Here is a 22,649-nt window from a genome sequence, read left to right on the forward strand (position 1 = left end):
AATAAAATGAGTCATTAATTATACTTTAATTTATATATGATGATACTTTAGTTATTTTAGTTATTCATCGTAAACACAAATTGTAGTCATTGTAGTCATAATATTTTATTATTCATAGAATTCGTATTTTTGCAAATTTATTAATTTCGTAACGAGACTAATGACATTTGTTAATCGACTCTTACCCTAGGCAATTGTCTGGCTGGAAAACAGACCCTATCGAAAACAGAGGGAAGAATATTGCTTATCTTATTTCTCTAATTTGAAAAAAAAAGTATTAAAGTCTAGTTAATATCATTTTATAAAATATATTTTCCATACAAGCATTTTTTGTGTTTTTTTCCTTAAAAATATTGTATTTAAGATATTTTAAGGAGCTACTTCGATTATATTGTACAGTTTATTTATTGATTTTATTCTCTTATAATTTTCGAGAGATAAATTCCAATTCCTGATTTTATAGCTATATGGCCCTCTAAGTTGACCTTCACTGTTCCTAAACATTTTTGGTTGTTAAACATGCTACGTTTTGAAATTAGTGAGGGAAGGCAGGAATTTAGTGGACACTTTTTAATAATCATAAACGCCAATGACTGATGATCTAGATATGCTAAAAATATCGCTGTACATACTTTTTAGCCTATTATTTTTTATCACTACGGGCTAAACCAATATATTGGGGGGAATTCTACATTATTCGATTCTTCCATTCATGCATTGAAGTTAGTCACTTATAAACACTCTATATTGGTTTCATTATAATATCCTTAGTAAAAGATTTGATAAATTGCGAAGAATCATCATTCCAAATGACATGATGGAATTGAATTAAGAAGGAATTAAGAGAGTTTAGAGATCCAATAACCCAATTCAAATCTGTCAATTCTGACTGTACTTTCCCAATGACGATAGATTTTGCAGATTTCAGATGCAGATTGATACGGTTTGGAATGATGGTGAATATCTGACTACACTGTTAGCCCGCTTTAATTATGACGAATTGTAATCATATGCCATCTAATAAGCAATTGATTACAACTGCTTTTTTAAAATAACGTATACAATGATAAATCTCTTTCTCTCTCTCTCTCTCTATGTGTGTGTGTGTGGTTTCTCTGTCTCCTTCTCACTTTCTCTGTGTGTGTGTGTGTGTGTGTGTGTGTGTGGTCTCTCTGTCTCCTTCTCACCTTCTTTCTCTCTCTCTCTCTCTGTCTCCTCATTTTCTCTCTCTGTGTGTGTATGTGTGTGTGTGTGTGTGTGGTCTCTCTGTCTCCCTCTCATTCTCTCACTCTGTATGTATATGTGTGTGTCTATGTATCTGTCTCTCTCTCTCACTGTGCATGTTTTACATTTGAGCCAAATTACTGAGATGAAATTTTTTCCTAATTTATAAGATCCTAATTCTTTCATATTTTCATATATCAATAATCTATCTACAGATTTAGAATTTTCACCAAAATAGAATCATATGAATTTTTATTCTTCTTATTATTCTTCATTTTGTACCATTTTCTTTTTGAGTAAGGTATTTAGCTGAAAAAGTATCTACAACATTCTTTATTATTATAATCGAGACTTAGCAAATGATATTTTGTTTCGTAATGAATAAATTTAAAGCTTTACACTGAAAAATCCATTCGGCCAAAAGTAAACATTGTTTAGTGTTGCGTTTCACTAACTCCATCTGTCGCTTGTTTATTCCTCTCATACAAAAAGTAACTAATTTATTTGAAATAAAATTCGAAAATTTCCAATATTTTTTTTGAGAACATGGAAGTAAACTTGCTAAATTTGGGACTAATTGCGAATTTTACGATAAATATTTGATTTTATCATCGTTATGTATATTTGATCGTGATAAATATGCTCAATTCCTGAATTATGGCATTTAATAAACTTATAGAAGGATGGTTTTCAGACCGCAACTAAAAAAAAGGAAATGCGAAAAATCCTAATTTTCTGGCAGTAAGAGACGAATAAAAGAAAAGTCTAAAATCAAAAAACTAATAATTTATTTTTAAATCAATTTTACATATGCACGGTGGAAGATTTAACCTCTGTTCTTGATGATTTCTTTGACGGTTTCCCTGACCTGGTCATAGAGTTTTCCCAAGTCCTCTTTGTAGGGTCTCAAAAAGTTCTCAGCTTCAATGGCAACCTCTTTGCTCACACCCTTGGCATGATCGATGAACTGAAACAAGAAAAAAAAATTATTTTGACAAGCATTCACACGTTATTATATAATCCGTCATTTAACAGCGAATTCTAAAATAATTGGTGCAATGTAAAATATTTTTACGCACGATTTAAAATCTTCTGAGCATTCACCAGTTTTTGAGCAACAGCCTATGTGAAATCATTGTGAAATCAATTTGTTGCGCAACAGCTCCATATTTTATTACATCCTTTAAAAAAGGCCTTCGCATCAGGTATGTGAATGTTTTTTTTTTCGTTGCAAACAAGTTGAATTTCAAATGCAAATGCAATTTTGCAAATCTGACCAATTTTTATTTCACTGGTTGAAGATATGTTACCAAGAAAATATCAGAATCAATGCTACTGGCTGTTGCAGCTATAGCAAAAAATTGGACATCCACGATGATGTAATACAACTGATATAAAAATTCCAAATTGCTCAGAACTTGGAACAATATATTTTTAACTTTCATTGCTCCATGAAGTGGAGTGAATTGAATGCTTACCTCCCTGGCGATTTCCTTGATGTTTTCGATCTTGCTCTTGGATTTGTCGAGTCCCTTGGTGATGACGTTCTTTACCCATTCTCCGAATTTGGAGTACTTCTCCTTCAGGTCAATGTGGAGGTCCTTGAAGTATTCCTTGATCTTCTCCCAGTAGTCGGAGACAGATCGTTTCTCCTTCTGGCCGAGGAATCGATCGATGAGGTCCAGCAGCTTCTGCTTGTACTTGTCTCCTTTCTCGTTGATGATTTCCAACAGGGAATCGGCCATCTACAAAATATAAATATGTATAGTCTTGCTTCATTCCATTTTAACAGTGTATAATTTTTTCGTTTCATGTTGAGTTCTGAATCTTAATATATTTTTTTTTATAAAATCTTTCTTTCATATTCATATATAACATGTTTTAGCAGACCTTTTTAATTTTGACTTCCATTTATTTCATTCCAGGAGGCATAATTTATACAAAGAAAAAGTGGTAAAAGATGCATCCGTCAACATCGCTACACCAGGGCTAAAGCGACCGAAATTTTTCCCTTCAGGGATTTTACTATGAGGTTTTGATAGGGATATCTTTGACTCCTGTTAACTTAGGAAATGGAATGTTAAGTATCTTTTATAGAACGTTGTAAGCAATATGGATTTCTATCCCTTCACTTAGAGCGTGAGGTTAATATTTAGCTCATCAGTTTTATAGGGCGTGTGTTGAATTAATTACATTAAAAAGTAGAACTGGATCAGGAAGTAAGAGACTATTGTAGAATGAAGTTAGTATGAGCTAAATTAAGATAAAAATTTGGAAATTAATAGGGAATTATATATATATATATATATATATATATATATATATATATATATATATATATATATATATATATATATATATATATATATATATATATATATATATATATATATATATATATATATATATATATATATACAAAAGAATTGACATTGAATAATTTTGTAGTTATGCTACCACGTAAGTTTCAAAATTATTTTTATAATGGAAAAATGAATACTGAGTAAATTATGTATCTGAGGCGACCTTCTAAACATCTACTCTTTATAACTAAGCATGTTTATAATTGATCTTACAAAGATATAAATTTACAAATCTCATTTTACTACCCCCAGCAATATCAAAGTGATTGACTTTGGTACTTGAGAATCAATGTTCTTTAATCCTCCTAGTATGGCTTCCCCGATTTCCTATTCCGTATATCTGCCCAGATGAAAATCGCGATTGAAGATAGTTTTCCTCAGTTTTAACACAAGAAACTTTTTACTTAACTTCAAAAACTCTCAAATGTGGATTGTTTCTAGTTTTGAGACTTATTTAACAACAATGAATTCATGCCGTTGGGGATAATTTTGTTATTACTACTCCAAGCTTATGCTTCTGCGTTTTTAACTAATTTATTCGCTTAGTATATACGAGCCTATTTCCTTGTCTTCTCATTTCTGTTTTGTACATTGTAATAGACACTAATTTGCAAAGTATCAATGGCGTTGTGAAAAACAAGAAGGAAATATTTTAATAATGAAGACCATGATAGCGCATCCAATATTATACAACACAGGTCATGCTCAATGAAAGTCTACTAAGCCGTATCATTAGTATTTTAAAAATCAGAGAATTTTTGATAAATTAATAGAAAATGTTATTTTATTACCTGGAAATTTTTCATTAAATTAAGAATTATAGCATAATTAGATGCAAAAAATATGAAATTAATGTCCCGTATTTCCGTCGTTATTATCAATATCTAACCGTACTTACGCAAATTCTTCATCCGAGTGAAAATTCACATAAAGAAAGATCAGAGAAATAGGCTAGTTATAGTAATACAATATGATGTGTATTTTTTTCAGATAATTTGACATCAGGATGCATCTTGGAACTGGCTTATCATGCTGAAACATTCATTATGTGTCCTTCTCTAACCTTGAATCCTACGCGTATGCCCAGTGCTTAACAAAATTGCTTCATTGCTTTAAATCTTAACTGACTAATCAATCAAATAACAATCATTGCTTTTTTTAGCAGGAAATGGTGAATATAATTTACAAATATTTAAATGTAAATGTTTCCAATGTTCTAAATATTTAGAAAATTGGAAACTTTTTGAATAAAATTTAAGTTATATAACAATCAAGAAAGAAGAAAAAGAAATTTCCTTCCATTCATAATAGTATAACAGTAAGAATTCACTATTCTTTCTTTGAATTATACGAAGGTACTTACTTTGCTACCTTTTCCGAAGTATTCTTCAATCTTTTCCTTTAACTTTTCTTTGTCGATCTTGGAAAGAAGCTAAAAGGGGTAAAATACGATAAGAATTATTATTTTATACACTATTATCAAATAATACAAATAATAATTTATATAATAATACTAAATATTATAATATTAATATTTTATATTTTACATAACTATAATAAAGAATTTAAAACATATTATTATTAATAACGAATCTAAACAAAAAGACAACAATAATTTTCTAAATTTCTCAGCATTTGCATATTTAACTGATAATTATTACATTTTACTTTTTCTTTTCGAAAATGATGATTAAACAATGTTCTAATTCTAACAACCCTTTATATACCGCTCATATTTTTGAAACTAAGCATTTCTGAGATGTAACATAACAATCTATAAAAGCGGAATAATTATTAAATAATAGCTATATAAAAAAAGGGCATGGGTAATTTTAGACTTTGAAGCCTTGCGGAATGAAAGGAATACTGTGTCTCATTTATAATTAAAATAATTTTTAATAGTAAGATAATGATTAAAAAAATGAATCCCCAAGAAATGGTTCAAATTGAAAACTACAGCAAAAACAGTAAAATACAACGCTTATTGAGAAATTAGCAATCCGATCGTCTTTGCTATTATGCCTTTTCAGTTTTCCTTATTCGCTATAAATCTTGCCGTTTTCACACGTTAATTGATAGTACCTGGAAAAACAAGCTTTACAAGGCAGTGTTTTTTTTTTTTTTTTTTTTTTGTAAAATTCTAATTAAAATCCTCTCCTATGGCTCGTTTGAGGTTATAATCGGAATCTAATTGAATTGCAAACGCGGGATCGAACAGGAGGAGCTCTAACCATTACTCCATCTTGGACATGCTTATGTAGGTCATGTATAATCACATGTCAATATTTAATTTTAATCAATAATAATTAAAATAATAAGTTTTAAATTTTTTTCTGTGTATGCAGTTGCGTTGTTCAGGAAAGACAACTATACAGATATACTTAAAAAGCAAAACCTTTAAATATAAAATTAAATCCAAATCGTTAGAGCCGTTTCCAATATCCAAATTCTATATTATAAAAAAATAAGATAGAAGACAATAAAATAAAATTGCCCATATAATAATTAAAATGATTAAAAGAAAGACAGGTGAATTTTGATACAGACAACAATAAAGGCCTAATAGCTTAAGATTACAACATCTCTATCACCAATATGGGAATGATCGAATTGATTTCTTTATTCTCAAATGTTCCCATGATTAATTCATACATTGGGCAAAATGTATCGAAAAAAAATCCTTGACAGTTTACTCACAGCATCCTTCAACTTCTTGAAAAGATCCTTGATGTTGAATTCAAGAAGGGCCAATTCGGCTTCATCTTCTAAGAGAGCTCGTTTGTTCTCGTTGAGTCCGAGCTTTTCGAGCAAGTTCTTCAAGAATGCCTTGGTCTTCTCCTTGATCTTGTCCATCAGTTCCCTAGCCTTCTCGCCAACCTCAACGCGAAGGTCCTTCATTTTTTCCTTGATGTCCTTCAACTGGAATTGAGAAATCACAGAAAATTACATAAAAAATCAAATATCATGTGTGTATACGCGCACTCGTAAAAATAGTCAATAAAATATATAAAGACATGTCGGTTGTCTGTATTTAGAAAGTTACGACTAACTCCATTTACACTACTAATGAATGAATTTCACTAGTACCTAGTACCAAACGTTTTCCTAATACGAATACGAATTTTCTAATACGAATTATTAATACGAATATGAATTTCCTAATACGAATTATAATACGAATTTCCTAATACGAATTATAATACGAATTTCCTATTACGAATATGAATTTCCTAATACGAATTATAATACGAATTTCCTATTACGAATATGAATTTCCTAATACGAATTATAATACGAATTTTCTAATACGAATTATTAATACTAATACGAATTTCCTAATACGAATACGAATTTCCTAATACGAATTCATATTAATTACGAGTACATGTTATTCCAAAACATGTTAAGACTAAATAAGCAGCGAAGGCACTTTTTAAAAATAAAATTTTAATCGTGTACTGGAAAGAATACTTTTATTTTACTCTTTTTCTACTTCCTGCTCTTTGATTTATAATCATTACTATCTTATTATAATAGATATTAAGAAATTTTGGAATATATTTTTTAAAGATTTCTCTAAATATGGTGGCTTTATTTGGAAATAAAATTTAATTTAATTACTCGATCAACTGAAATTTAAGGTGAGAAATATTTAAAATAGTATATTAGCATAAAGACAAAAGTGTAAAAAGTTCAAATCTAATATGATTGAAAAATGGATTTAAATATTTAGAAGCATAAATATTTCAAGTTTAATAAACTTTAATAAAAAGTTTAAAAAAACAGTAATGTGAAAGATAAACTTCTTACTTTTTAAGTATGTGTTTAATTCCATTGTATATATTTGCATTAAATATAAAATTAAATAACGGCATTGGCTCTTTAAATGCATAAATGACTTCTAAATTTATTATGAACATTTTTAGGACTATTTATCAAGGCACAGTGATACATTTTATTGCTTTGTCTGAACTAATATTTTCTTATGCCAATGCCAAAGCTTGAATTTTTTTTATCAAATGATCGCCATGATTAATCACTTTGAGAAAACGAAAAATTATCTTAAAAGATCATGTACGTTTATAAAGAAGATAATTTGGTGACCTTACCTTCAGTTGGAGATCTTCCTTAACGGTCTTGCCGTGATCGACGGCATCCTTGATTTTTTCGAGAAGGTGGTCAAGAGCTTCCCTCAATTTTTTACCCAAATCGGCCTTGATATCAATTCTTAAAAAAAATTAAAAAATGAAATAAATTATTTAATTCCATGCCCCCAAATGATATTCCTTTAATAATATTAAGTCTTATCTGCGTGACGTTTTTTATAAAAGTGCTATTTATCATATTTAAATATAATCTCTAAATCTTTCTAAACAGAAAAGGAACATTAATGTTCACCATTAGGGAAAAGTAAAGAATCCGTTATTTACTTATTTCAAAATGATTTATGCTTTCAAAATTCGATTAATTTTTCATTTACTGCATGATAATCCTAATTGTAAGTTATGTTTATAGTATCAAGTTCAAGTTTCTAATTTTGCTAAAGGTAATTAATTAATCGATTGATTCCAAGCTATCTTTCTCTGTGTAATGACACAGAGATGTTACTTCCATCAATTTTCCCCCATTTCTTTTATGCATTGTTGATTAATCTAAAAGTATTTGTTAGGTATACAAAAAAGTCTACTAGTAGCAAAGCTTTCGTAGTTGCAAATAAAGCATTTCTACTAGTGAAAGCAAAATCTATTATGCCATCGCAATTTTGACATTTTCAATGAGACATAAAAATCGTACATCCTTAAAAAACTTAAAAAAACGGATATCCTTAAAAAAAAACGGATGACCAATTGACTTTTCCCTATATTTATATTTGTTCTTTTCTTTAGCTGAAAGAAAAGAGCAAATATAAGAAGTTGAATATACAATTTTAGGTCCAATTCTGTCAAAAAAGATCATTTGTTAAATTTATTAATAATTAATTTTCTTCTGTAACTACCTAAAAGAGCTTATTTTTCTCCAATCTTTAACAAGATAATTTGAGTCTTCTGGTGATTGACACTGCCAGAGATCTCACTTATTTTGAATAGTATTCTACTGACCATATTCTTTGGAAACTTCATTCTTATACTACTAAAAATTTCAAAATGCATCTCAGTTTTAATCATAATTCTATTTATTATCGCTGATATATGCATGTAACCACTACTTAAGTATTCATCAAGTTTAAAAAAATAATAAAAAAGCATGGAATGTTCTCATTTGAAGAGACGTTTTATTTTTCTTTCATCTTTGGGGATATTTTTAATGAGAAAAACTTGTTTTCTTTATATATTCATGAACTTTTATATCTCATCAACCTCTTTCTGAAAGGTAAGGAAAAAGATTCTAACAAAGGTTTATTTTTCAAACTTCCAGAGCAATACTTCTTTTTCAATCCTTATAATTCAATCCTAAATACAAAAGGGAAACAGAGCTTTTTTTTAATTAGATCCAGTCACCCCATTACACGAAATAAGCCTTATAAACAATATTTATTATGACTGACTGTTATGCTCATTTACTAACCCGCTTTCTCATAAGAGAACAGTCAACAAAAATTCAAAGAATCTTCAAACTGTTGGTAAAAAGCTAGAAATCTTTCCCATCATTTTTTAAATGTTTTTTTTAATTTTTTGTATATTATAATATTTTGTTAAAATTATCACTATCCGTTATGAGTTTTGCTCTAATTTCTTTGAGCTCCACACATTCTGTTATGTAGTGCTGAACCGAGCCTATTTTCTTACATTTACATCAGCTGTCTTACATTTTTTCAAATTTGTAGAAATATTCAGAAAATCTTTCATGCCCTGATATAATTTGTACTAGCAACGGGTGTTTGATTCCTACAGGAGTTTATATGTTAATCTTCCTTTGCATTTCCTTCTTTAACATTAGGAATGATTTTATGACTACTACGTCTATTTTGGACTCCCCCGGTGGGGCACCTCGTAATTGAGTGTAAGAAGCTTCCGGCATGATGGTTGGTTCTCGACACCTTGGTGGTTATACAAAAAGGTGAGGTCTGTATCCTCCCATCAATGACGGGGCGTATTTCCCAAGGGAAGGGTTGTACCACTGCAGGTGATGGCCCTTAAGACTCAACTACAGTTCCTGCAATATTGCTGTTGCAGCGGTCTGGTCATTCAGGTTTTACCGTGTGTCTTCCGAAAGATTGGAGCAGCCAGTTTAAGGTAAGGTTACATCTATTTGATCATATTGAACAGAAAAGATCATTTTTGAACATAAAAATGCTAAAGGAAAAATTTTGACACAGATTTTGAGATTACTTACTCGTCGGCAAGCAATTGGTCATCATCTACTCCGAGGAATTCCTTCAAGGAAGGAGCATCTTCCATTCCCACCATGAAGTCGTGGTAGATTTCTTCGGCGGCATCGTCCAAGACTGAAAAAAAAATCAGTTTCAAATTTTTCATGATTTTATTCTTTTTAATATATCTGATTATAATAATAAATCTTTTCATTGTTTATTTAACAAAATATGTTTAAAGATAATTTTAAAGATATGTTTCAAAATTAAGGTGGTAAGACTTAAATTCTTTCTACCTCCATTTCACTTGATTTAAGAAGCCGAAGAAATTTTTTAAACAGCGCAGTTTATCCACATAAGCACTAAAGAACATGAATGCAATATTTTGTTCGAATATGTCAAAAGTTGTGGAATTGTATAAAGTTCAAACACACAAGCGTATGCGCAATGTTATATATACTTACCCAGGAAAGAAAAATGATGTAATTTATGTAACTTTTAATCTTTGCCTTTACATCCCGAATTAAGAATATTATTAAAACAAAACCTTTCTTATAATTAAGTATTATTTTAGCACTGTGCCAGTTTAGATAATAAAGTCGAAATGCTTGTTTATATCTTAAAGTATAGGAAAAATCAAATTATTCTTTTTTTTATTCGGAACAAATAACACATTTAAAGACAAAATTACATCTGGAAATCTTTAAAATTGTTGAATAAGACCTGTTCCGTGAAAGCTACATTTATCAAAATTTCGCTGTTTACGTATTTTCAAAATGTAGACAGCGCTGCTCCATCGATTGCAAACTTGAATTTGTATTAAAAATCCTGAATCTGTAAATTCAAATAAATTTTAGATTTATCTTGACAGTAATGGATGATTTTTTTTTCTTTTGGGCATATACAATATGATGTAAAAACTAAATTTTGAAGTTTCTATGTATTATTTAGCTTGTTTTTATTTCAACTTTCCAAATAAATTTAATCACAAATTCTTAAACAGTGCAATAACAGCTCATTTTTGTTAATTTTACCGTCGTTTACATTTGTCAGATATTTTCTATGTACTCTATGTAAAAAATCTTGTAAACAAAAATTGCCAATTAAAAGAAGTGTTTATTCGAAGTAATATTTAAAGCACTTAAATAATAGTATACAGATTGCCAAGCCAGCAATTACAAATTTTTATCACAATTATTATTGCCACAATTATTATTACTCTTACCATCATAGAAAGATGATGCTGAGGCAAAGCCTACAAGGAATAGGAGAGCAAGAATCTTCATTGTGCACAGGCTCTGCAATCGGAGAAAATAATTAGTTTTTTTAAAAAACTAACAATTATCTTAACCTAACGATTTCAAAAATAATGTGTATAAATCACTGATACGTCTAAAATTTAAAGCTTAGAAATTCCATAAATTTTAAGAACACCTTTTATTTATTTTATTTAATAATAAATCAATAATATGGAATTGGAATTTTTCGCCATATACGACTGAGTATAATATTCATTTAAATAACTTATCAAAAAATATTATTTTCGTGATAAAATAATCTCAAATCTATATATGTTGAATTAAAAATGAAAGCAATTATAGTAAAAAATTTATTGTTAATAATACTTCTCATTTAAATCTCAGATTCTGCTACTTAATTAATCCTTTATATCCCAAGAGTACTTAAAATTACCGTTGAAATAAAAGTGATATATTTGTAATATAGCTATTTTTAATACCGTCGGGAAAATTTCATCAAGCCGTAGATATCAGCTAGTTAGTTAGTTAGTTATTTAGTTAATTGGATTTTCCTGGCGCAACAGCCATGTTTGGCCATGCTGCGCCAAACTTATGGTAGATAAACACTATAATGCGCTAGACATATGGTATTAAAAAATACTAAGTAGATATCAGATAATATATTAAGTAGATATATATAAATAAAGTAGATATCAGCTAAAGGCAGAAATTAAAAATCTTTAATAATTAATTAAATTATTTTAACCCTTTAAAGGGCCATTTTTTTCCAGTCATATTATGTCAAAATATTTTTAGGCTTGAAATTAGAATGAGAAAAGGAATTTATTTAGCTTATTAGATAAATTTAATTTGATTAACTAATTAATTTGGTTAATTAATAATTAAGTAACAAATCACATCCTTGACACAAAAAGACACATCATCTTGTGTGAGATAAAGAACTGAAGCATTTAAGTTTCTGTCTTTCTAAAAAAATTTGTCAGAACTGATGCCAACCCATATAATTTCATACAAAGATTGATAAATTTGATGGGGAGCATACTTCCCACGGCCCTAGAAAGGGTTAATTAATTGAAAGGGTTTTCTTTTTTTATTTTCTGGGCTCATTTTGTCCCCAAACTTCTCTCATGATACAAAAATAAAATTGAAAAATCCATGGTAAAATAATTTGGCAACTAAAGAGTTGAACGAAAATCAATGTTATCTAATAATTTTTCAAACTGAAAATTCAGTTTCGAACTAAAAATTATTTCAGAAACAAAAAATATATAATTTGTTTCTTGCAATTGTTTTTGAAAAGTGTAAAGTCAAATTTCTTATGTAAAAATTCTTCATTTTGTAAAGTCAAATTTCTTCTATAAGAGAAATACAGAATACTAAAAATAGCAGAAATTCAGGGATTTAAATTAAAAAGATTCTCATCAGAGAGCATTATATTAATGACACATAACAATAATTACTGTAAAAGGACATTTTAAGCATTATACAACTAAAAATTGTTTAACTTTACAGATATGAAAAAACGGCAATTCCTGCACGAGTTGAAACTTACCTGAGGATTTCAATTATACCACAGATGCTAGAGGAATCCACAATCTAATCCTTATTTATACTCGGAGGCAGATATGAAGGTTAAATTCCGAGTTTATTTTTTTTTATCAAATTTCATAAAGGAAAGGCAATTTATCAGTAACAGATTTCCACTTTCCAACTAAAGCGCCTTGTATTTTTGCACCGGCATATGCCGATTTCTCATAGGATTGATAAAGATGTAAGAATCACTCTCTTTCAAAATCTCGAACATACGCTTAATTTTCGTATATCCGGTATCGAATTCATTTTAACTGTACTTTGTACAATAATGTTATTTATCATTTCACTTAATGGAGAATCTGTAAAAATGTCTCAACTCAGAATAATCATTAAATTTAAAATTAAAGATTCTTTGATTTTCTCATATACTTCGACATACGGATAGCATGTAAAGTTTTAAGACACGACACAAGGATGCTTGTAGTGTTAGGACAAACAAGCATGCGTGTGCGTGTGAAAGTGCTTTATGTTGCTCTCCAATGATATTGCCTGAATCAATCAAATTTCTTCAAATGCTCAAAATTATCTCTTACACTTTTGGTTTTCTCTTGCGCTTTCACATTTTGAAAATGCAAAGAAACCGAAATTATGTAAACCAAATAAGCAAATAACGGAACTAGAAGCAAGCAATAACCAAGCGAACGTAATAGTAATATATATATTTTTTTTAATTCTGAGATTACATAAATTTGTGAATGAAATTTTGTTTATCGGTGGGCTAATTTGGAATTCGTTCAACTAAATGAAATCTAAAGAATCAATCATAAAGAAAACGAGAAAAGAAAATATCATTTAAATACTTTGAGCAGATCACAGATATTTTTCATCACAAAATTAAATCTTCATCTTCAAAATTAAATTTAAAAAATATTTTAAAAAGAATTGCAAGCAATTTTTATCGCAATTTTAGAATACCTTAGAGATTCACATATTTTTAATAACCAGTCTCTTATATTGAGGAAAATAAATATTTTAAGTTTTTTGAAAATACGATGTCCCAGTATTGATGATGATGTCGTTTCCGCGTTACCACGGAATGGGGGTGCAGTAGCTTCTAAGGGTAAAGACCCCTGAGCTTCCGAAGGCAGAAGTCTGACTTCTAGCTTATATGAAGATGAAACTCACACATTCGCTTGCACAACCCCATTTTACATGGGGGGGGCACATTCACACACCTCTCAGATAGATCACAGATGAATAACAACCATGCCCGAACCGGGATTCGAACTCGGGACGCCCAGATCACGGGGAAGATGCACTACCCCTATGCAAGGAAGCCGGCATGTCCCAGTATTTATTAACGAATAGTGCGTAATTTTTATATTATAGGTGGAGTTTTATGCATAGTTATATTTTTATATATAGTTAACTTATATATATAGTTAACTTTTACATGTAGTTATAGTTTATATATAGTTTTATATACAGTTACGTAACTTTTATAGTGCTTTTATATATGGTCATATATAGTTATAACATTTATATATAGTAACTTTTATATATTTAAACTATATTTTATATAGTTTTATATGTAGGTTTTATAGGGGGTAATTTAATTCAGTTTTTTTAAGTTCTAAATTTGCACGAGTGTTAATTTAGGATGAATTTTATTTTTTATGAAGTCAATGTTGGTTGGTATTTAGGTTTTGGCTTCAACTCAAAATTAGATTGAATCGAAGAACTGCAGTTTAAATTGATGGGGTGGTATGGGGGGGGCACTTTTAATGCATCAGGAGCAAATGTTCTCCCAATAGTTCAGCTCCTCTTCCTCGTCATCTGATGCAGGTTCAAAATTACGCTATCTTTCCCCCAAATAGTGATCTAAATCGAGACACAAATTAAGCTCGTTTTTTAGAACTTCGCTTTGACAACAAAAGCGTTCTAGTGAAAGCAGGATGTCGAAGATCGCATTGTATAAAATATGTTGAAAATGCTGAAGAGTATTAAAAAGTCCTTACGCTCATATTACATGTATTATTTAAGAATAAGTTTCAAATTTAGATATCGTTCCCTATATCTGCCCAGGCTTAAAAATAACAAGGTTCCTCCCAAAATATCTCTTGTATTTGCTTTAAATTGGAACATTAATCTTAATTAACTTGTCTAGATTTGCCCCTCCGTATCAACAACTTGTTTACCTAGTTTCCATGATATACTGAGAAGGAGTTGTTGAGAGATTTTGACTGAAATTCAAGATTTTTTTTTTGAATTTATATAAAATATAATTTTGAAACTATAACTGATTGTTACATAACATTGAAACACCTACATCACACTTAACTACATTTTTACCTAAAGTTATGATTTATATATATTATTTATTAATAATGGTGTGAAAATCAAAACTGAAATTTATATCTTTCACTTTTGAGCTCCCTTACTGTCGATTTTCCGACAAATTAGACATAATGTCTTTCTCATCATTTGCAACTTCACAGAATGCATAGTTTTTTTTAAAGTTATGAAGAGCTAAGCGAAGAATTCAGTATGATAGCTGACTTATTTCTGCAACTGAAAAGGATTGACTTTGAAAATAAATTTACATTGTTTAAATAAAAATAAAAATACTACGTAACCTATCCGAAAAAGATATTTACACATTTAAAAAAGGTCATTAAAAATACAGTTAAAAAAAGATACATTCTTTCGTATATTTTATTTAATAAATAAAATGTGTGTTTTCAATTGTAAGTGAAGGGAATATAATATAGCATCAAATCACTGGTCGTCATTTTCTTTCCAAAATGGCGCGCTGGTTGAAAGTGGGTCGCCATTTTCTTTGACCGCCATTTTCTTTCCAAAATGGCTCGCTGGCAGAAAATGGCGTAATTTGTTGTGTGGTGTATAAACTTTAGATCCTAACTCAAATATAGCGTACCTTTTGGACTACACACTAAGAAACTTGTGCCTCCAGGATTGACAATTTGTGTTGGCTGCATTTGTTGGTGCATATGGTGAAATTTTCTAAATATTGTCAAGGGAAACTTCGATACCCTCTTCATTGGATTCAAAAATCCGTAAGTACATGCATTTCTTTGTTTCCTTATAATAATTTGTTTAATGCGATGGTGCATTTTGTATATCCCATATCCGAAATTTCATATATAGGTGGATTCTTATATGGATCGCACTTCTCAAATAAACTTACAAATCTTGTTACTTTCATTTGAGCTGTAATAATATCTTACTTAATTTTACTGATCAATGTATAGAATTGAAATGATAAACGGTTTCATCTTAAAATAAATACACAAAAAGCAAGGAAAAGATATGAAATACGAGTTCATAAGTTTGGTTTCATGATTTCTTTATATTCATAGGTTTTTTTCCCAGCTTTTAATTGATTTAATAATATTAAAATAATCTGCCTTAAAATGATTATTATTAGCTTTATTACAAATTTAAAACTGATTACATATCTGTATAATAGAATATAAGTGTCGCCTAATTAAGTTTTAAAGAAAGTTAGCTGGGAAATATGTGCGATTAATAATACAAAACAATTTTCGTCAAAGAATTCATCTTGTTTGATAATATCAGAAAAATAATAAAGTTGAAACTGTTTTATGTATAGTATTTTCATTTGATTAACGTTTTAGTGAATGAAGGAGAATATATAGACCATCTGTTTTTCATGAAATAATGTACGAATTTGGTTTTCAAAGTTAAACGCATATAAATATGTTGAAATAGTTTTATTGTTCTTGCAACATATAAACTGCCTCGATAAAATAATTTCTTGTCCTTAATAATAAACTCAAAACTAAAACATAGTTTTGAAACATATGCTATTTGTTAAAAGTTATTCAAATTAATATGGAATTTATTTTTTTTAAACCACAATGGAATGCATTTAAATTTTCAAAGTGAAAATAAAAGATCTGCCTCTAAAAAGGCATCAGCCTTATATTTTATTGAAATGTTTAAGCATCGGGTGGAATTTTTTTTTATATTGGTGTTCCATATAGATAATAAATCATAAATCTGGCTAAAAAATAAAGAATATATCAATATTGTATACAAAGTAACAAAGTATGATTGATTTGTCATAAAATTGAAGTTTTCCTTTCAGCTTATCTCCCACTTATCTGTTGTATGATTTTTGTGAATATTTATAGATAACCTTTTGTATTTATCAATGTTGAATGCAACCGATTTTTGAAGACTAACAAATCTTGCGTAATGTTAAATAATTCAGAATATAACATGATATTGTAGAATTATGTGAATATTTTTTTCTTAAAGTGTTTTATGGAAACAAAAAAAAAATATTTTATTACTTTGATTGTTATGACTCTAGTCTATAACACAGATTATCTAATTTAGTGACGCATTCTCTATTATTTCCTAACAGCAGTAAAATAAATCATCTAATTAGATAGGAATGAATCACAGACTGGAAAGCAGGGAGTCACATGGCAGCTAATGTTTTAAATAACAGTTTAAAAAACCTTTTTTCAGAAAAATTTTTTTAAAAAAAATTATTAATAATATTTGCTTGTTTTTTTGTACAAAGAATTAAGATTCGAAATATTTCTGTTGATGTTGGGGTATAGCCAGCTATTATTCATGAATGGCATTTAGATGTATTGCTTAATATCTTCTAGTATAAAATTATAATTTTGTATATGTAGATACGCTAGGTATAGGGACGTGAAGAATCACTGACAGAAAGGAAAGGTCTAATGAAATATATAAATTCAGAGGCTGTAACTTCAATAAATTTTTTCTAAAGCCTTTCATCAATAAGATTTGAAGATCCAAAACCATAATATTTCTTATTTGTTTAATAAAAAACATAATATTTCAGTGTAAAAAATATTTAAGCACATATATTCAAAGATATTTTACATTATGTTAAAAGGAAATTGTATTTATATGAAGATGCCTCCATTCTATGCTAAATTTTAGAAAGTTAATAATTGGTTCCATAATTCCTAATCTGAAAATTCTGGATTTCAGAAAATCTCGTAGATATCAATTCTATTGTAAGATTGTTTCTGTTACATTTTAAATGTAGATATTTATTTAGATGGATAAATAATTATTTTCTATTATGTATCAGATAGCTAAATTTGTAGTTCAGAATTAGATTGTTGTAGCAGTACCTTTGTGCATTTTTATAAAAATAGTTTTGAAGATATTTTTGATAATTATTCATTTGCATTTAAACATAAGGTCTCTTGTAAATATAATTAAGAGTAAACAATCGTTTTTAAGGTTTCTGAATTGCTACTTGATCTCATGGTAAATGCAAATCAAGTCAAATAAATTCAGATAAATGTGAAATCACTGTACTACTTTCGATTTACCTATTTAGGGAAGATGGGCTGAGTTCTTGAGCTCAAGGCTCTTAACCATCGGCATTGCAGTTATACTGTGTAATTGTTTGAAAATGATATTACTTAGCAAGTAATACTTTTAAAAGAGAATGTAATGCAACAAAAGATAAAAACAATTTTTAAACAGAATTTAAGCAAATATTTATTACAAAGTGTTTCAAATGGCAACATTGATCATAAATTGCATGCAATGTCAACAGGTTTAATAAAAGCAGTATGGAATATCATTATTAAAAAAAAAAAAACACTTTTCACAAAAATGAACGTGCAATTGTCTTCTCAACTTCATTTTTCAAATTGCTTTGAAAGAGAAACTGCAATCGCGATATTTGCTGGCATTTAATTGCCTTATGTTGAAGTACAAATATGACATTGTTAAAGGAGTTCTACCATATAATCAAGAAGTAATGATTTTGTATGAAATAAAGAACAAAATCCGACTAATTTTACAAGCATTAATATATATCGGCATCATTTTACCATTTTTCTGTAAATTTAAATTGTTTTTATTGTTGTAATTATTTACATGTAGCTTTTTTGAGATGAAGCGAGGAAAGAGTTTTAACAAAAAATTTAAATAAAAATTAAATGTTTCTGATAATTAACTCAAGTTTAGAAAATCTAATTATTTTAACTAAGCTAAATTTTCAAGGAAACTTAATTTATATTTTAATCTTTTTTTTATGTTGAAAAAATGAAATTGTTTTTACTTTAAATACACAGTTCATTTTGTGTTTCGATTAGAGAAAAGATGAAAAGAGATGTTTACATTTAGCAACAGAGTGAACTCATATTATCGTGGAATTAGAAGGCATAACTGCTCATCTTTCTTCGTACCATCCCTTGACGAAGTAAAATCGTAGAAACATGCTAGTCTTGCGAGATCTAAAATGAACAATAGTTCGTTTTAATTTCTGGACATTCTTTCGGAGTAATTTGTTAAATTATTTGAAGCAAACGCAACAGCCAAAAAGAACTCCAGAATTTTTTTAAACCCATTCTCCACAGCATCCAATAAATGCACATTCCATATTAAATAAATTACTTTTTTAATTATACATTAAATTAAATGCACTAAAATTTAATTTTATTCCCACAAAATGCTTATTTGCATCGTTACCAAAATCAAAGCATTTTAGTTATGAAAAAAATTGGCAACACTGAATGAACATATTAAATAATAAATTGTTTTTCAATGAGATACATTCTACTATTCGAGCATGAAACAAAAAGAAAATTGGATCATCCTTCGTCTTTCATTGATTAAAACTGGACTTCTAATTTGGAGAAATATCTACTTGCTCAAAATTATTCCATATATAACAGGATTCTTTAACTTTATTTCTTTAAGATGCACTTCAGACATCGGCCCGATGTCGATTCCTAGATCTTCCAGTTTCTTGTTAGTATACTTTATCTGAAAAATAGAAAAAACGCTTTTATAAAAATGTCAGAAATAAGAGATTACATACTTCAATTATGTTTCAGTTCCTCGCCGTTCACAGAGTCTTACCAAAACTACACCGTCAGCTTATAAGGATTCAGGATAAATTACTTTTGAAATGAAGCATGGGGTCACAAACACAAATATTGACATCTACAGGAGATAATTAACTAGTTTATTGAATAAAAAAATAACATATAAAATATTCGATCTTCTGAAATGGAAAAAAAAAAACATTGAATATTATTTCTTATGAAATTATGTTATTGACTTAATATATTGTTTCCATTTACTTAATTCACAGATATAGAGCCTATTATTACAATCTTTTGCTTTTCCGACTTCTTGTTCTATTGTAATTTATGATCTTTTAGAGTAAGATCTCACCCAGAATAATTGTTGGAGAATTGGACCATTTTATTTATAATATTCTAGAAGGAAGACAGCACTTGTAAGAGGGACTATTGTATACATAAGCAGGTTCGTGCTTTCCTGGCTGTTGCTGTAATAATATAGGATTAAATTACTTCCACTTCGATGATAGAATGCGTCTCCCACGGCGTTCATGAATGTGGACTATGATAGCTATTAAGGCTCTATTTAAGTTTCACCTACATTATGGTCTTCTATATTATTGCGGGATAAACAGAAAAAGAATAATAGACTCATGCGAGATTTATGATTTGTATTATTCTTAAAGTATAAACTTGATGTCAACTTTCCGTCTGTGGTCAAAAGACTTTCCCTCTCAAAACAGTTCCCATTTCTTTGAGAAGCATTCAATTTAGAAGTTGCATTAAAGTTCAGTTCCTTCTGCGTGGAATTGAGTGTAATACAATATAACTAACAGATAATTCAAAATATAAAACTTAGATAGAAATATGATTCAATCATTATGATTAAACAAATTTCTATCTGAAAATTATTCTCAACCAAATGATATTCCAAATACTTTCGTACTGCCTATTTGAGAGCAGCCTTTATACAATGTAAACTTATATTTTAAAAAAGATTGCAAATTAACAAATTTGTTTCGATATTCTCTGCATCGTATTGTTATTTTATTTTTATTTACGGGTCTAATAACAAATTAAATAAATTAACTAATAACAAATTAATCAATTTTCTATAAAATAGGCTGATTTTATTTTATTTTTATTTACGGTACTAATAACAAATTAAATAAATTAACTAATAACAAATTAATCCATTTTCTATAAAATAGGCTGATTTTTTCCCATTGCATCTGTTTGGCAGGACATAAGATGAAAACATTAGAATTCTTCATTTCTAATCCTTTTATATCTATAGTTATTAATCTGCTATAAAGCCCCACTATGACAAAATGAACTCATGTTTTCTTTTAATAATTTGAAAGAAAAGGATTTAGGATGTAATAAATTCCTAATGACGTATTTCGTCTCATAATAGTAGTGCTAGAAAAGGTCAATAAATGCCCTATTGTGTGCATTCTATTCTTAAGTATTCATTGCAAAGTGCAAAGGGAATTTTCGTTTAAATTGATATTCGATGCAGATTTGTAGTTTATACTTTTTCAGTATCTAAAAAAACTGGGGAAAAGTACTGTAAGCTTTAAGTATGGCACATAGACATTTTACTATACGACATGTAAATACTACTGCGTTGATCTAAACTTTAAATGTTCTAAAGTAAAGAAGAAAGGAAATATTTTGAAGTTTGATTTAATGTAGCCTGTGTATTTAAGCATTACCAGTATTTTAAAAATTCAAATGTGAATTGATAATCATGCCCAGTATTTTATTCACTGTGCTTATTTATAGATTTAGACAATGCCAGTCCAAGTAATTTTCTTAGAATGCCACATAAGCCTATTTTTTATATATCGCACCCCTGTATTATTCCTTCAATAAACATCTTTATAAAGACCTCATCAATTTATATTTCCTTTATCTAGGATGTACTCCAACAAATGTAAGATCATTCTTCAAGGTACTTTTAAAGATGGTAATCTAAGATGCTACAAACACTATCTGACGTTGAACACTCGATACTTTGTAGCATCGCATGACGGAACTCCGCCTTGTAGGCTTCCAATAACAAGCATAGGGATTGGAGGTGTTCTGGCATTTACCTGAATTTTACATTCGAATAGAAAGAAATCTCAGATATTTGTAGCTAGTAATTCGTTAAAGAGGGCTTACGAATTCAGAGCATTGTTCACTTTTCCTAGCTTAATCCAATAATTTCCTAGCTTAATTTTTGCTTTTCATTTTTAATTAAAAAATGGAAACAATGCCACCACTAAAGTGGCAATAAAAAAACTTGTTCAAACCTTTAAATGTCAGATCAATTTTGATTGATTCAATCATTTAACTACATAATGTGCAAAAACACTCTGATGAATCATTTGATTCAAATGCTGGATCAAAAGTTTGAGTCAACATTCGAAGCATCGTAGTCTCAATTTCTGAAAAGACGAGACTAAAACCATACGAGGGTCAAATATTATGTTTTTTTTATTCTTGAACCCGATGAACTTTTTATATTAGCAAAAATTAAGAATTCGAATCATCATCTACTCGGGATAATCCAAAGCATAGTCCAGATCCTTTTGAAATGTAGACACGAGACTTGACCAACAAAATGTTTTCTTAACATGATAGAAGGAACAGTAATGTATTGGAGAATTGGCAGGTTTAATTTTCCTTATCATCTCTGTCGCAATAACACAAGATTTATTTCCATATTGTAATTTTATTTTTAGATTTTAATTTTTGTTTATAAAGATAATTGATTATTTTCATTGCTTTAATTACTTAACCCTTTATAGTTCTTTGGTATATATTCTTATTACTAACAAAATAGTTTTTATGAGGGCTCAAAAAAGTATTTTAAAAATGATAAATTAAAATAAATTAAACTGCATGTTAACAGTACGAGTGACGATTTAGGCTTCACATTTGGTCATTAAATTTTAACTCGGCAAAGTTTTCAGAAATGAAACACTATTATATAGTGTTCCTCATGTCTAAGATATTTTTATATTTAATTATAAGTATTTGTCATTGAATTTATTTTAAATTCAACATTTATTTTCAAAAATGAACAAAAGCTGTTGACGTAATTAGAGTT

General features: G+C 28.8%; 1 protein-coding gene across 1 annotated transcript; it reads right to left on the reverse strand.

The window, feature by feature from the left end:
• Nucleotides 1–1,995: 1,995 nt before the first annotated feature.
• Nucleotides 1,996–12,784, reverse strand: LOC129981389 (uncharacterized). The gene is made up of 8 exons (XM_056092221.1): nt 12,709–12,784; nt 11,123–11,195; nt 9,921–10,032; nt 7,697–7,814; nt 6,285–6,506; nt 4,951–5,019; nt 2,703–2,969; nt 1,996–2,191 (listed from the first exon to the last, which is right to left on the reverse strand). The coding sequence occupies exons 2-8, from the start codon at nt 11,181–11,183 to the stop codon at nt 2,051–2,053; spliced, it is 990 nt and encodes a 329-aa protein (XP_055948196.1). The 5' UTR covers nt 11,184–11,195; nt 12,709–12,784; the 3' UTR covers nt 1,996–2,050.
• Nucleotides 12,785–22,649: the final 9,865 nt, after the last annotated feature.

This window comes from Argiope bruennichi, chromosome 8 (assembly GCF_947563725.1).
Source record: "Argiope bruennichi chromosome 8, qqArgBrue1.1, whole genome shotgun sequence".
Lineage (NCBI taxonomy): Eukaryota > Metazoa > Arthropoda > Arachnida > Araneae > Araneidae > Argiope > Argiope bruennichi.

What these genes read in the sequence shown, in the direction of transcription:
- LOC129981389 (XM_056092221.1), bottom strand. Translation starts at nt 11,183, where the DNA reads ATGAAGATTCTTGCTCTCCTATTCCTTGTAGGCTTTGCCTCAGCATCA. An exon ending in AGGAAGATCTCCAACTGAAG is followed by an intron (nt 6,507 to 7,696) that starts GTAAGGTCACCA and finishes TCTCAATTCCAG; the next exon opens with TTGAAGGACATCAAGGAAAA. An exon ending in TCAAGAAGTTGAAGGATGCT is followed by an intron (nt 5,020 to 6,284) that starts GTGAGTAAACTG and finishes TACCCCTTTTAG; the next exon opens with CTTCTTTCCAAGATCGACAA.